This window comes from Pteronotus mesoamericanus, unplaced genomic scaffold (genome assembly GCF_021234165.1).
Source record: "Pteronotus mesoamericanus isolate MK-2021 breed Mesoamerican mustached bat unplaced genomic scaffold, CSHL_Meso_final scaffold_31, whole genome shotgun sequence".
In the NCBI taxonomy this organism is placed as follows: Eukaryota; Metazoa; Chordata; class Mammalia; order Chiroptera; family Mormoopidae; genus Pteronotus; species Pteronotus mesoamericanus.
In genome coordinates, this window is record NW_026555312.1 from 16,597,278 (window position 1) to 16,613,051 (window position 15,774).

The 15,774-nt window shown below is 45.1% G+C and overlaps 1 protein-coding gene across 1 annotated transcript in view; it reads left to right on the forward strand.

Annotated features, from left to right (window-relative positions):
• GFOD1 (Gfo/Idh/MocA-like oxidoreductase domain containing 1) overlaps nucleotides 1-10,962 on the forward strand; it is a 117,148-nt gene extending 106,186 nt beyond the window's left edge. Inside the window, exon 2 of the mRNA XM_054591887.1 lies at nucleotides 6,225-10,962. Within this exon, the coding sequence (XP_054447862.1) occupies nucleotides 6,225-7,144 (920 nt within the window). The 3' untranslated portion in view covers nucleotides 7,145-10,962. The remainder of the gene's footprint in view (nucleotides 1-6,224) is intronic.
• Nucleotides 10,963-15,774: the final 4,812 nt, after the last annotated feature.

Here is a 15,774-nt window from a genome sequence, read left to right on the forward strand (position 1 = left end):
GGCTTGTAGCAGCACTACTCCAGGTACCCAGGATAACCTCCGTGATAAAGGACAGAAGAGGGCGGCTGCTCTGTAGGACAGCGGAGAGCGGGAGAGCGTGTGTCTTTCCTGAGAAGTGTCAATAGGAGGCCCCTTTTCCCAGCTCCTGCGGGGAGGGACCTATTGGGATGGAATAATGCCCTAATCTCTGGAAAAAGATACAGAGGAGTGCTCACCCACAATTCGGAGACCCTGAACTTGGAGGGTTTGAGGGGAGCAGCTGCTTGAGGGTAGCGTTAGAGTCATTTGGTTGAGACGTCCTTATGATAGCACTAACTCCTCAGGAGGGCCGTGGACATTCTGGCTCTGTTACAGAGAGCACAATCAGCAGGCTTGGAGGAAGCCAAATTTCCATTTCCCCATGAGGCACTAAAGCTCCTTCTGAAATTATTTAATTTAAAAGCTTCTGACAAAGAGCAGGCCTACTGGCTTGCACATTGCAGTTTTACCCTCTAGAAGTTGCCTGTCAATCTCATTTCTCCCCATGGCATAGGCAAGAAGTTTAGAATTCCACCATTTTATAGGCAGGGAGCTCTCACTTTATTTGTTGATGGGGGATTCTTGTCTTGGAAAATCAAATTGGGTCCAGCCCAAAGCCCCCTCCCCGCTCAAAGACCCAGTGTTATGTTCTCATGAAAGGGGTAAACGATCTCCCTAGAGGTGGACTTTGAAGACTTCCCAGAACGCCCAGGCCAGTCCTGCAATGTTCTCTGCCACCTGCCTGTAGTCACACCGTACAGCCTTGACAAATGTGGCCAGATTCCAAGACATCCGTTTCTGGGAGCAGGGACAGAGCCCCGGTCGAGTGAGCTGAGTGTGGCGTGAGGGCGTAATGGCTCAGTCTGCAAGAGCATCAGCAGGGTTGTTGCCACCCACCGCAGCCCCCAAATGCCCGCAAAGCTCCCGCTGTTTCTTTACATCATCGTGAGCGCCAGTGGACTTTGCTGAAACTCTGCAACTGTTTGGGAAATGTTTGGGGCTTGGCAAAACACAAAACACTTTTTCTCAGGCATTAAGTATTTTTTTTCCTGCTTTCCATTTGTACTGCCTGTTTATTTGGAGTGAAACTTGAGTCCATGTGTTTCACAGCCCTTGGCCCGATTCTCCGTGGCATGATTTTCTCTTAGATTGTCTGAGGTCCCAAAGTTTTGGATTTTTGGCCTTACAAGGACACAATGTCTTACCACCAGGGAATCTGAACCCAAAACCTAAAGGGAGTGTGTCTTCCGTGACACTTTGAAAGGTATGTGAATGCAAGGGGTAAAGGTGGCCCGCCTAGGAGAAAGCACAGTCTCCTCTTTGTGAATGCAGAGCAGAGACCGGAGTTGTAGTTTTTCCCTCCTGGTTTCCCATTAGGAATCAGCCATGGCTGTCTTAGTGGCAGGATCATAAAGGGGCCTTCCGCCTCTCCCTGACTTTCTCTTCCTGACCTTCTCTCCCTGAGAAACTGTGTTCCTCAGGTTCTGTCTCCGTGGTGGAATATCGTTACCTTCCTATCAAAGGGACCCATGTGCTGAGAGAAGACTGAAGATGTTGCTCTTACTATTTCCTTCCCAGCACAAATAGAAAGAGTGCTTTTCTCTAACAGGCCCATTCCAGCACTTTCTCTGGTAGTGGCAACAAAGGCATTGTGCTAAGGCACATGAGAATCATGAAGACACCAAAGACTTGTATTTTTCTGGAGCACTAAACTCCCAAATCCCAGGCTGACAGACACAATTTGAAGGCAGGTGTCATCTTGGGGACAAATTCAGCATATATTCAACAGCATCTGACATACCCAGGGTTATAGGGTATGTCCACCCTCTGCCTAGACGATGTAAGTTCCTGTTAAAGTCGCATGTGATTTTAGGGGTAAGGAAAATGCTCTGCACCACATTAGTGCACCTACACACACACCTGCATACACACACAGTGTCTGATGACTGCAAGTCTGCAATTAAATGGTTAAACATGGTAATTGCAGTTGATGACACTGTGCTGTATAATTGAAATTGGCTAAGAAGGTAGAACTTAAATGTTCTCACACACAAAATACAAATATGAGGGGCGATGGATGTGTTAATTAGGTAGATGGGGAGAATCCCTTCACAATTTATATCAAGTCACAAAAATGCACACTTTAAATGTCTTACAATTTTATGTCAATTATACCTTGATAAAGCTAAAATAAAACATAAACAAAGCAAACAACAACAATGACAAAAATAGAATTGCATTTTTTTAGCCTAAGCCCTTGATTCTTGTTAAAACTGCTAAAAACCTTGGGATTTTGGTAGGGCAAATTTGGGTGGGGAAAAGCTGGGAGAGAGAATGTAAGGATCCTGGGGGTTCCAGAGTGGGCTTTGCAGGAGCCTGGCCAGGAGGTGGGGTTGAGATAGGACTCTCCAGAACAGAGAGAAAACAAACTTTGTTTTACACACCTGCATAGGGTCTGCTAGCTCTGCATTTGGGGTTCCTTCTAAAACTGGAAGCATTATCCCATTTTTAACGATATATCATTTAGGTCTCAAGAAGTTATCCAAACTTTTTGATGGAGATTCCTGTTCCCCAGGTCCTGGAGGGGGGAGGGGGAGGGGGCATGTACATGGGCTTGGCATGTGGATAGAGTTTTGTGTGTATGTTTGAGTTCATCTTCTGGAGAGAGACCATAGATAGCTTTCACCAGGATCATGAAGAGGTCCTGAGGAACTGGAGCAAGAAGACCTGGCAACGTAGCCTGAGCCTCTGAAACATTCTACGCTCAGCGTCCGTGGTGCTTTCACCCGCTCGTGGGGGCACAGGTACCGGGACAGGCCCGCCCATGAGCTCCCATGCCTGCCCATCCTAAGCTCTGAAGCGCCCTCCTGCCATTACGCGAACACTGCCCTTCACAGGTCTTCATGTTCCCTTTGGGCTTGCAAAAAAAGAAAAATTGTTTTTTTCCTAACTATGAAAGTAAAAACTTAGAAAATATAGGAAAATGTCAGGAAGAAAATAAAAATTAGTTATAATCTTATTAATCAATTAACCACTGTAAACATTTTGAGGTAATCCCATCCAGGTTTTTTCTTTTTCTTTTGTTTGTTTGTTTGTTTTTTGTTTGTTTTTAAGAGAGAGTTGAAGTCCTGGCCAGGTAGCTCAGTTGGTTACAGCGTTGTCCAGATTCACCAAGGTCACAGCTTCGATCCCTGGTCAGGGCACATATAAGGATCAACCAATGAATGCATAAATAAAGTGAAACAACAATTTGATGTTTCTCTCCCTCTCTCCAATCAATTTTTAAAAATTAAAGAGAGTTGAGATCATTGTATGTGTATGAATAGAGCCCTTTTCACTTAACATTACATCATAAACATCTTGCTTGCCATTAAAAAGTCTTTATAAGCATCATTTTCAGTGGCTGCACAATATTCCATTATATGGCTGTACTACACTGTACTTACCTATTCTTCTAGCATTGGGCATTTGCATCATTCCCAGCTTTTTGCTTTAATAATGTATGAGAAGCATCTCTGGGCAAGAAGCTATGCTTACATTTTAGATTATTTCTTTATGATAGATTCCTAGAAGTCTCTTTTGACTTTTGAAGATATTACAAATTAAGATGTTGCTGAGACCTGTCTATAAAGTGCAGACTTAAAAAAGACTGTGAGTAGAGAGGTGGGGCCCAGCGGAAGGCATCAACAATACTCACTGAATTCCTGCAAAACACACAACACACCTGCAGGTGCTGTGGTTGTAGTGGAAGACCTTTATCCTTTATCCTTGAGGAACTTACTATGTAGTGTGAAACTACAATATGAATAAATAGCCTAAAGGAAGAGACGCCTTTTTCAGAAACTTGGGGGAGTCATGTGCGAGTTCGGAATGCGGCAGTTCTGCGTGTATGTTCATATTGCATACTCTGGAGAGGGAGTGTAGCTTTCTTCAGAATCTTCTCATTTACAAAGCTGCAATGAATTACCCATTCATTGATTGTTTTGGGGGTGGGCATGAATTAAATTTCCCAGTTTATTTCTCTTACTACTTTATTTTATAGTTTTTATAACAGGAAAAAAAATAAGTTGTTCATGTGCCTTTAATATGACCAATAGAGTGTAACAAGAAGATGGCAGTCAAGGGGTCCAGTTTTGGGGACCTTGAGCTGTAGGTATACAAAAGGCCACAGGAGAAGGTATGAGGCAGATTTTGACAGCATTTGTCCCCTGTCCCTGCAGTGACCTACCACTTCGTTTACATGTAAATCTGCTCCTGCTTGCTTGAGCTGGTGTTACATGAGCCTAATGCCTACAGGATCATATTATCAGAATATTAGATTATGCAGGTGCATGGCACTTCTGATAATCTACACCAGTGTTTCCTCATCCCTCTGTTAGAACCTGGTTGCTAAAAGTTCAAAGTGCTTCTTATTGCTCATTCATGGTCATCAGGAAAGCCATCAGCTTACCTGATCAGGAGATGCAAGAAAGGCAAGAGAAAGACAAGGAGATGTGGTCTCCGTGTAGCCTCCAGGCCTTTCGCTCAGGGCCATATTTAGGTGTGCATGTGGAAATAGATAGCCACCAACTGTATTTCTTTTCTACAGTCTGTTCTGACCACATCTGTTGTTGACTAGTTCTTCCAAAGGGAAAATGAGAGTGCCATGTGCCAGGCTGTGGCCTTGTGCAGGTGTCCGTACTGGGCAGACACCTACAATCACTGAACATGCACAGAACCCTGTCCCAGCTCAGCTTGTGAGATTTCATGGGTTTTGTCAGGTCCAGCGTATACAGCCAGGACAACTGGGATCGGGGGGTGTGTCTCCTCATCCCATTGCTTTTGAGGTGTCTCCCGTGTTTGTGGCTGGAGTGTCCAGGTCCCCTGTAGAGGGTCTATGTGCAGAGAGAGCATTATGGGACAACAGAGCCCTGCCGCAGGCACGTTTCTTGGCTCAGAAGCTCCCCAAGTCTTTTTACCTAGCATCCTTTAGTCTGGCTTGCTAACAAAATTCGTATGATTCTCTTATTGTTGTGTTATTTTGAATTTCAGTTGACTGTTTCTCCAGATTCAGCTGAGTTGTTTTTCTTCCTTGACTCTTGGCTTCTGCAGAATAAGTCCCTTTCTCATTCTCCGTTGGTCTCCTTCCCCCTGGCCCTTTGTTTTCCCCACACCCAGAATCACTTAGTCTCCTCAAAGGCTTGCATCTACCTGTAATTTATGCACTCATTATGGTCATCACATAAGCCTAATTCTTATTTGGCATCAACTGCATTGGCCAAAAGCACTAACGAAACCTCCTGGTGAGACAGATGGCAGTCCAGGAGAAACTGGCCACTGTCCACCCCTGAGATAGTACCTGCCCTTCCTGTAAGGAGGCAGAAAACATTAAACTAACACATCTGTTACAAAACATTAAACTAACACCACTACAAGACTTAATTCATAATGCAAAGCAAGCAAGCAAGCAAGCAAGACAATACTCAAACGGTAATCCTTTGTTGGTAATTGTGGGGGAGTAGCTAAAAGCATAGGCCTTTGAAGGATTATCATTAAGAAATTTTTCCTCATATTCAATCAGACTGACCTTGGCCTTGATTTAAGCTTATATGTTCTGGTTTTGTCCAGACAGAGACAATATTCTTTTCTCTATATATGATATTTTTAAAAGTACATTTTAAATAAAATTTTATTTTACATAAAAAATAAAACTTAAAGCATTTCATATGTAAGATAATTTTAATAAGACATATTTTATGTTATATTTAAAAAGATTACATTGCATACTTTAATAGAACTCATGTTTTATATTGAAATATTTTGAGTATGTTTTATAACTAACATTGGTATATAAAATATTATAGACTTACATACATTAAGTATTAAATGAGATATTTTGTTATATTTTAAACATTTAAACCTTTTAAAAATATTTCTAAAATATTGACTACTTAACATATTAAAATAAATCAATATTTATATCAATGGTGATGGTTTAATACTAAAATTAAGTAATCACTTTAGCAATTTAATAAATGGATATAAAGAGAATATTGAAATATAAGGAATATATTATTTTTGCATAAACAAAAGATGTTATAAAATATTTTCAAGGATATCCAATCTGATCTGATTCCCATTCCAAGACTTAACATCTACGGGACACAGCGCCCTACTCTCGCTCCCCATCCAGCGCCCTGATCAGCTGTTTTTCCTCCCTCCCGCAGGCATTGGCAAGAACGTCATCTGCGACCGCACGGCCACGCCGCTGGACGCCTTCCGTATGATGTCTGCTGCCCACTACTACCCCAAGCTTATGAGCATCATGGGCAACGTGCTGCGCTTCCTGCCGGCCTTCGTGCGCATGAAGCAGCTCATTGAGGAGGGCTACGTGGGGGAGCTGCTGGTGTGCGAGGTGCAGGTGCACAGCGGCAGCCTGCTGGGCAAGAAGTACAACTGGAGCTGTGATGACCTGATGGGCGGAGGCGGCCTGCACTCGGTAGGCACCTACATTATCGACCTGCTCACCTTCCTCACCGGCCAGAAGGCCGTCAAGGTCCACGGGCTGCTCAAGACCTTTGTGAAGCAGACGGACCACATAAAGGGCATCCGCCAGATCACCAGCGACGACTTCTGCACCTTCCAGATGGTGTTGGAGGGCGGGGTGTGCTGCACCGTCACCCTCAACTTCAACGTGCCCGGTGAGTTCAAGCAGGATGTGACCGTGGTGGGCTCAGCCGGGCGCCTGCTGGCGGTGGGCACGGACCTATACGGGCAGCGCCATAGCGCCCCGGAGCAGGAGCTGCTTCTGCAGGACTCCACACCTGTCAGCAACTCCCTGCTGCCCGAGAAGGCGTTCAGCGACATCCCCTCGCCCTACCTGCGTGGCACCATCAAGATGATGCAGGCCGTGCGCCAGGCCTTCCAGGACCAGGACGACCGGCGCACGTGGGACGGGCGGCCGCTCACCATGGCCGCCACCTTTGACGACTGCCTGTATGCCCTGTGTGTTGTAGACACCATCAAGAGGTCCAGCCAGACCGGCGAGTGGCAGAACATTGCCATTATGACCGAGGAGCCGGAGCTGAGCCCTGCCTACCTGATCAGCGAAGCCATGCGCAGGAGCAGGATGTCCCTGTACTGTTAGCGTGGTCTGGGGACCTAAGGGAACTTAGAGCTTCTGCCTGGGGCCTAGAGTTGGGGAAAGCCATTGGGGAGAGGTGGCCTTCAGGAATGAGGGGAGGTGAAAGGGCAATGGGAATAAATGAGCTCTGGGAAGGCGAACCCCAGCCCAGGTGTGGGGCCCCAAACAAGACTGTTAGGATGCTGAGTATATAGCTTGAGACTTGAGAGTGTTTAGAGGGCCTGCCGTGTCTGAGAGCATCCCTGCTGGGCATTTGTATGAGAGGTAGGAGGTCTGGCTGCCTCTGCTGCCCTTTACTATGGAAGCAAGGAGGGACGGCTTTCCTCCTCACCTCATCCACTCCCCTCACCCTGGCCTCTTTTGCAAGCCAAATGCTCCTGTGAGATCAAGCTTAGTTGGTGCAGGCTCCCCATCCTCCCTTCCCCCCCACATTGGCAGAAGGCACATCCTCACATGTCCACACAAGCCCATTAGTCTGGGGAAAGGTGGGGGTGCAACGGGCTAATGAGAAAATTCAAGTTCCAGGAAGCCACTTTAAGTATCTGAAGGAAAAAGTACTCGGTAGTAAAGTGTACAGCTTTCTCGATTGATTGGTCTTCCTCATAGGAAGCAGGAGGGAGCGTCTTCCTGATTGGCGCACTGCCCTACACCTGGCCTGAGGTGGGGCAAGGGAGTGCCAGGAATGGCCAGCAGAGAGATGGGTTCTTTAAGGCAAAAGGAGGGAGCAAGAGCACAACCTGCATGGAGATAGACGAGGCAGAGAATCACATATCCCTTTGAATTTGTCAGCAATTAAAAAACTGCAAGAAGCCATCGTATAACACTATTTATGGAGGAGTAGAACTGAGTGTAAGAGGGATTCGGTATTGAAGCACTGAGGTGGTTCTTTCATCTGGCTCCGTGGGTGGAGCCCAAGAGACTGTGGGAGGTGTGGGTCTGACTACAAGCTCATATGTGGCCCTCAAGAACAGGGGACAGCTGCGTGCCCCGGGGTTGCAGTGGGAGTTCCCCAGCACAAGGGAAAAAGAGAGCTGGCCCTGGACTTGATTTGTGCTCCACACCCGTCGCCCCTACCAAGCTAGGAATGGGCTCTAGGCAGTTCATGCAGCTTTGTGGATATGGAAGGGAAGTCCTCAGTTCCACTCAGACATAGCCCTTTTCCCTTAAAAAAAAAAATGTCAAGGCTCTTTTCCTTTGTTTTCATGATTCTGATATCTAAAAATATTTTAATAGGCATTAAACAAAACAAAACAAAAGGACAACAAGGAACATAATTTTCAGTGTTTCTAAAATGGGGTTTTAGAGTCCTCTCAGCTGTATTTTCATGTAGGATTGAGAAGCTAATGTTGCAAAAAACACATTCTTCTACTCCTTGGTCTCTTGTCTCTCTTGTCTTGTCACCCTCTGCTTACAGAGCTTTTATTGGAGATGGCAGACTGCAGGCTCAGAGCAGGCAGTGCCAGAAAGAACAACCACGCATGCACACACACGGGCTTGCAAATGCTCGTTGCCACCAAATGTCACTAAAGTTGCTCTTAAAAATTCAAGACTGGTCTTGAAAGAAATACCAAGTCAAATACATTTTGAAATGGGGAATTATCCTTTTATCTTTCTTAATCCTTCATCCTACAGAAGACATTTATCAAGGTTGGATATAGAGACTAGCACTTATAAATCTATACAACTTCTGTTCACAGCCCACACAACTGAGGCTTAGACTTCTTTTCAGGTGACTGGCAGTTAGAAATAGAGGGTAATTTAAGGGGCTGAGAGTTCACCCCTAGGCTCCAAGTAGGCAGAATCTGAAAACAAACAGTACAATCAATTTCATCCTCCATTGTCCCAGGGGCAATATACTATGAAGCCCAGGCTGCCCATAGGCGCAGTGTGGGTGTCCAAACATCATGGGAATGGTGGTCATTTACTAGCACGGAGGAGTAAGGATTGCCTTCCCGGAAACAATGACCCTACTTCGGGGGCCTTCCTGCAACACGGTAAGGTTAGTCAGCTGAAACTCTGCATGCTACATTCTAGTCCCTGATCTGTTCTTCAGACTTCATGATGACATGCCAAGCTTTTGTAACTATCCGTTCAAAACTAGAGATTTGATAGAATGGAAGTCTCCCAGTAATAATTTGAGCAGAGGGTCATGCCCTGCACTGTTTCAGTTCAGGCTCTCCTAATTGCCCTTTGGAGAGCTTTTGTGGAAACTGGAATGAATTTTTTTTTTTTTTCCTTTGCTAGCCTGAAAGGTTGTGATTAAGAGTGAAGGAAAAGGAAACTAGATGACTCTATGGGTCTCATTTTTCTAAGTCTTTTATAATCTAAGTAGGGATTTTCCTGGGGTTTCAATTTTAAGTTTCTGTACTTAACCAAAACACTTGGGAGGTTTTCCGCCCCCTGCTCCAAAGGCATTTGAGCTCTGTGATAAATATTCAGTATCTTAAAGAAAAATTCTTATTTGAGGCTAGGGTATGTAGGAAAAATATATATTCTTTTAAAAAGCATGAGAAATAGTTACGTGTATTCAGTTGTTATCTATTGACATGCATGTAGCTGGTAGATGCAGCAATGAGAGAAGACCAAGGTAGTTCATGTTTTTTTATACAAAAATAATAGTACATGGATTTAAGATACTTCTGCAGTGATCTTTTTGCTCCTGTTCTACCACTTGCAAAGATTTAATTGCAATACAAAGCTAAAATCTCAAGCGTTCAGGAGAGCTTGCTGAGGCAAAGTCCAGCCCCTAATGGTGCCCTCAGGGGTCTGGGGACCATCAGCTGACTTTGCCCTCACTAAGTCCCAGCAGTAATCCTGCTCTTTCTGCTTTATTTAATGTGTCTTAGGAGCCAGTGTAATGGAGGCTCCACTTTAGGGCCATCACATTTAGTCTCCTGTCCCTGATTAGTTCCCATCCTTGTGCGGATGCCTCTGCTACTAGAAATTCTGGCTCATGCCACTGGTTGCTTCTGCAGGTGTCCCGAATTCCAGATTCTGTTAGAGAAGGTCGCCCAGGTGCTCTTCCAGGGCATCCACAGTGTGTGGACATGCTCTGGGCTTATTTGGATTCTCTGTGTTTTCTTCTGGAGAGAGTCCTTGACCGCCATCAGCTTCTCCACGATTTCACCCTTTAATGGGAGAGGCGCAGCACGGAACCACAGTCACTTGTTAGCTTACCTGGCAGCAAATACCTTTGTGAATCTAGACCCCAGCAGCAGTCTTGGTCAGCTCCAACACAAGGTGAGCTTCTCCCAGGGCCCTTTTCACTTTGCAGAGAGCCGTCTGAGTACTCTGTGTGCTCCAACATTTCTTGATAGCCGTGGTGTGCAGGGTGTTTTAAGTACATCATCTCATTTAATCCATAGAAACACCCCTTTAGTATTGGGTATTGTTATTCCCATTTTACACATGAGATCATCAAGTCTCTGAAAGGAAGAGTAACTTGCCCAGAGTCATACCACTATTAAGCAGAGACAGGGTGACACTGCGGTTTTTCTGGACGCCCTGGCCACCTGCCCTGGCAAGCTTTTGATTGCCACACTGAGCGCAGACCCACTGTGTAGGACACGGTCTTGTTATTCCTGTACTCACTGCTGGTGTAAACAGAACGGGGCACGGTGGATTCAAGAGCACTCGGTAGTCCGAGAGCAGACGCTTTAGTGGTCCTCCCAAGGGCTCCAGCAAATAGGGACTGTGATGTGAGGGCCAAAAAGGTCGGTCGGCCACCAGTTTCCACTGTTAACTGACATGGTTACCCCGATGTGGCACTGGCTGCAGCCCTGACTACAGGGAGAGCACTTGAGCCCATCACCTCTTAGAGCAGCACGGAGGGGTGGGAAGCGGGGGGGCATGGGGGTCTTGTCTTGTGAAAAGTCTCGGAAGCCTGACTCAGTCAGTTAGGGATGTCCCCTGAAACCAGTGTTCCCCATCTGCCCATTTCTCCGCAAGGGTGGGAATGCCAACGGCTGGGAAAGAGGCAAAGCCACGCTGCAGATGCACACAGCTCTTCTTTCGTTGCCCTCCCTGTTCTCAAAAGGATATTGAAATGTATGGCATTGAAAGTTTTTTTAAACGAACTCTCCAATGTCACAGACTTTGTCCCATAAATTTCAGGGTTTTGATGGACAAAAAAAAAAGTCAGCGGTGGACGGAGCAGGAGCCCTAAGCTGGAGCTGCGGCTAGAAGAGGTGGGGTGGCGGGTGTAAGTAGAACTGGCCCCGGGAGATCCCAAAGGCCCACATCTGAATTTATGTGCCCATCCTTGCCAGAGACCATACAAATTAGAGCTGTTCACATTACAATCGCAATGGGAGATTTTAAACAGCTAGTTTTTATGAGTACATTCAAGACAAATGAGTTTCTAGAAAATTGATTCAGCTGCAACAACTCAGGGAATACAGTCTATTTGCATGTCTGAGTTCTAATTGCAACTCTTCCAGAACCTAACCCTGGGGCCTCGGGCAGGTTGCCTCACCTCTCTGAGCCTCCCTCTTCCCATCTGAGAGCTATGAAGGTGCTGTGTGAAGCAGGATGTGACTTAGAGAAAGAAAACTGGGCTTCTAGTCCGGGTCTGCCACTAAAACTTGGTGTGACCTTAAGAGGTGACTTAACCTCTGGAGAGGGGGGATACAAAATAAAGGAACTAAATATATTGGGCTCTGAAGTCCCTTCAGATGCAACTGGATTTACTCTCCTCCCAGGACACCGTTAGCAATTCTGAATCCCACCTCCCCCACCCATGCCACCAGAATCAAGGCTATGGAATCAGAAACCTAATTTACAACCACAGGTCAAATTCACCAGCTGCGGCTATGAGACAAGACGAGAGCTAAAAGGGTGTAAAGGTAGAAATGTAATGTATCACTAAGTTTTGAGTCACAAAGAAATGAACTTAAAAAGCCCAAGTCCTTGAGCAAAGAGAAGAAGGACATTTTCCAATGTTCTACTCAGACTACCAAGAGAAAAGTCCAAGGCCGTCTATGATAATTGGCCAATGACATTTTGAAAATCCCCAACTCTGTGGCTTGCTGCATCACCTACAATCAAAATCAACTTAGAAAGTTGATTTTAAAAGAAGCTGAGTATATATGTATGTATATGTATAAAACCAAACTTATGTATAAAGAGTCAAGGCATGTATACCAGATATTTTAAAGAATTATTTATCAAGGGAAAGATGCGTGTTATAAAATAAACAGAGTCTATATTTTCTATATAATGTAGATAGCAAAAAATAGCTTATAAGTTATAGAAGGTTTTGGGGTTTTTTTGTTTTTTGTTTTTTTGTTATTAAAGAAACAAAAGGACAAAGAATACAACTTTGCTTCATGTTTTAAAAGCCAAACTGTGGGAGGTGGCCTTCCCCTGCTTCTCGGCCCTTCCCCACCCCCACTCCTCCCACGCCCCCGGCTCCCGGGGCTCCCAGCCTGCTCCCCAGGCCCAGGCACTATGCCCACTGTCACTTCTGTGGTGCCCGGGTTAGCATCACTCAGCCTGCTGGCACGTGCCACCTCACGCGTGGCTTCCTGCTGTCCTCCACAATTTGCATTGGTAGGATAAAGGAATGAAAGTAGCAAATAAAGATTGAAAAGAAGAACAATTCCAGCTGTTTATCTGTTTATTAGATCCAGGTGCTCTAGCTCATAAGTTAGATACCTGGCCAGTTTGTGGAATCTGAAGCAAGAAAGGGGATTGGAATGATAGCGGTGCTGTATGTGTGTGTGAGTGTGTGTGTGTGTGTGTGTGTGAGAGAGAGAGAGAGAGAGAGAAAGCACGTCTAGCCAAGATAAGAGGACAACATAGATTTTAGCTTGGGGAGCAAACTTGAGAATTCCCTATTAATTTACCACCTTAACATAATACCTCACACCAAGCTGTGAAAGACATTTTCTTACAGGTTTGGTTGACTGTTTACAAGAACATTATTGCTTTGTTCTTAGCAGTGTTTAACGGTCACCATCCTGAATCCAGCTCAGCTTAATTTCAAATCTGCATGACATGAGGTCTCAAGGAAGGGGGGGCTTTTCATTTCCACCCTGTGCTGTCTTAGAGAACGCACACAAGTAATTCTGGTCATGCTTTCCCTTCATTTAAAAACAGTTAAGAATGAGAAGGAATAATACAAAAGATGATCTTGTTATTCATTACTTCACAAGCAGGTTCTGATGTTAATGCATTCAGAACACAGCCCATTCATTGAGGCAGTAAATTGCAGCCAGCTGCTATGTTCACATGGATTATTACAGTGCACACGTAACATTATCCACCTTGTGTTACTGTCATGAACCTCAGAGTAGTGCTGAAGAAGGCAGCAAGGGGGAGAGAGTGTCAAAGCCAAAAGTGCTATCTGCGTTAAGTACAAGGAACTCAGTTCTCTGAGTTTTTCTCCGCACGGTGGCTCAGGAACCAGCCCCTGGTGATAGACCATTTCCTAAGCATATATGTACATTTTTCATCCAGAAGCTAGTTGTTCCTTCACAGATTTGGAATCTCTTTGCAATGCTGGTTTCTCTCAGGTTGAAACCATTTCTTGTTTTGTAAACCAGGGGTTATACTGCTTCCTGCTAAATCACAGGATATGATCAGCCTTGCTTTCTTAGTCTCTGAAGTGTTGTTTAAATAGAACATAGGCAATCAAGTCATTCAGGTTGTTTACTAGTCAAACGAAGAAAAACCTGTGTCCTGTGCCCACTACATTTTCCCCCTACACCCCACCACAAGTTCACAGAATCATTTTCCAGTTTCTTTTATCTCCTGCTCCTGTTATCTTGTGCATTTGTAGATTCTGTTGTGACAAGCCTGGGTGGTTTAATCTGAAAAATAAAATGACTGCTACCATTGTTATGAGAATGAATCACACATATATAGAGTATGCAGAATTTTATAAAGATGAAAATATATATAATTTCACCTCAAAGTAATAGGGTCCCATTTTGTTAACCCACACTTACTTACCTTCACCTTGCCCAAGCAGGAAAGATACCAGTGCTTGGTATTCTTAGGCAGCCCCTACATGCACTCAGCAGTAGCAGTGCCCCCTGCTGGCAGACTGTCCAAAAAGTGTACACAACAGAAATGAAAAGAACAAATCAAAAAACAAAAAACCTCTTCACAGAGGTTGGACCAAGTCACAACCAGGTAAATCACATCACAGTCTACTTGAGCCAAAATTTTTACAAAAATGCTGATGCCAAACATTCAAAATACTTTGCCTTGTTCCTTCAAGTTCTGGCTTCCTCTTGAATCCTATCTCAGTCTATACCCACTGGGTAAATTCCTGAGATGACTTGAGCTACGAGGACGGCTGGAGTTCAGCCACAGCTCTGCAAGATGAACTCACCGTATCTAAGTTGGTTTTTGGACTTCCTCTAAAATATCCTAATTACGGGAACACCTTTCTCTCCTCCTGTTACCCAGATTCTGATCACCTTGGATCAAACCAAACTCTCCCTCTTTAGCCATGAGTGAATATGAAAGGCTAAGTGTTTTTTAGGTATGCTTCCTGGACAATTATAGAGTAACTACATTTCTTGACCAATGATTTGTACATTGCTGGGGCTCAATCCCTGAATTACAATCTGGAACATATATGTGTGTAACCTCCTTTGATGGCCACATGGGGAGGAGGAACTCTAAGATGCCTTCAGTGGCTGCAGTGCATGTCCACAAAGCCCACAAGGTTTCAGGCAGTCCTTAGTCCTGAACTCCCACAGGTCACAAACTCCCTTTTGGGCTGCACAGAGGGGTCTAAATCAGGCTGAAGTCAGACCAGGACTGCTTGAGGCTCACTTGGAGTGATGAGTCACTCCAGACTCCTCCAACTCCACGACCAAGAAGGCATCCAGACATGGAGGACTACAGGGAGGGTGCAAGGCCAGAGCCCCCACTGTCTTTTTAGGCCTCTGAGGCTGTTTGTCTGGGATATAGGGGCCAACAGGTGAGCCTGGAAAAGCCAGTGTCCTTCACTGGGCCAGGCTAAGGGGTCTGGGCCCGACCTTCGGGTCCCACCACGAAGGAAAGAGAGGTAGCCTGAAAGGAACAGCTGTGTACCAATGGGCTATGAAGTGCGAACACTATATATATATATCACCAAGAGAGCAAGAAGGAGAGAAGATATGGGGACAAAAAGGAAGCTGGGGGTAAAAGGTGGGGCAGGAAGGGGATAGAGGGCAGGAGCAAAAGTGGTAGTTTATGCCAAGGGTAAATATACACTTGATCTTAGCCAAAAGGCTGAGAAGCAACATGCCAAGGGTAAATATAAATGAAGGGGGAAAAACACGAAAGGTCAGAATTACGCATTTAAGATATGGAGGATTCAGAAGATAAGTAAATGTTACATAAGATATCTGAAATACGGTTCCTCTGTGGCTGGCAGGCCCAATCTGTGTGCTGAGAACTGCTTGTATGAGGAGGAGGAGGACAGATGAGAAGGGATGAGGGAGGAGTTCTTACAGGAACTTCAAAAAGTCTGACTGATTCACTTGTAAAGCTGTTCAAAGGTATCAAACTGTTGGCTTTTGCTAGAAAACTTTCAATACCAAACACTGTGCTAAATGAGCACCGGACTCCAAGGGCACCTGGGACCCCATCTTTCTTTCTTGCTGCTTCTCTTATTTGCAGTGCCCTCAAGCCTG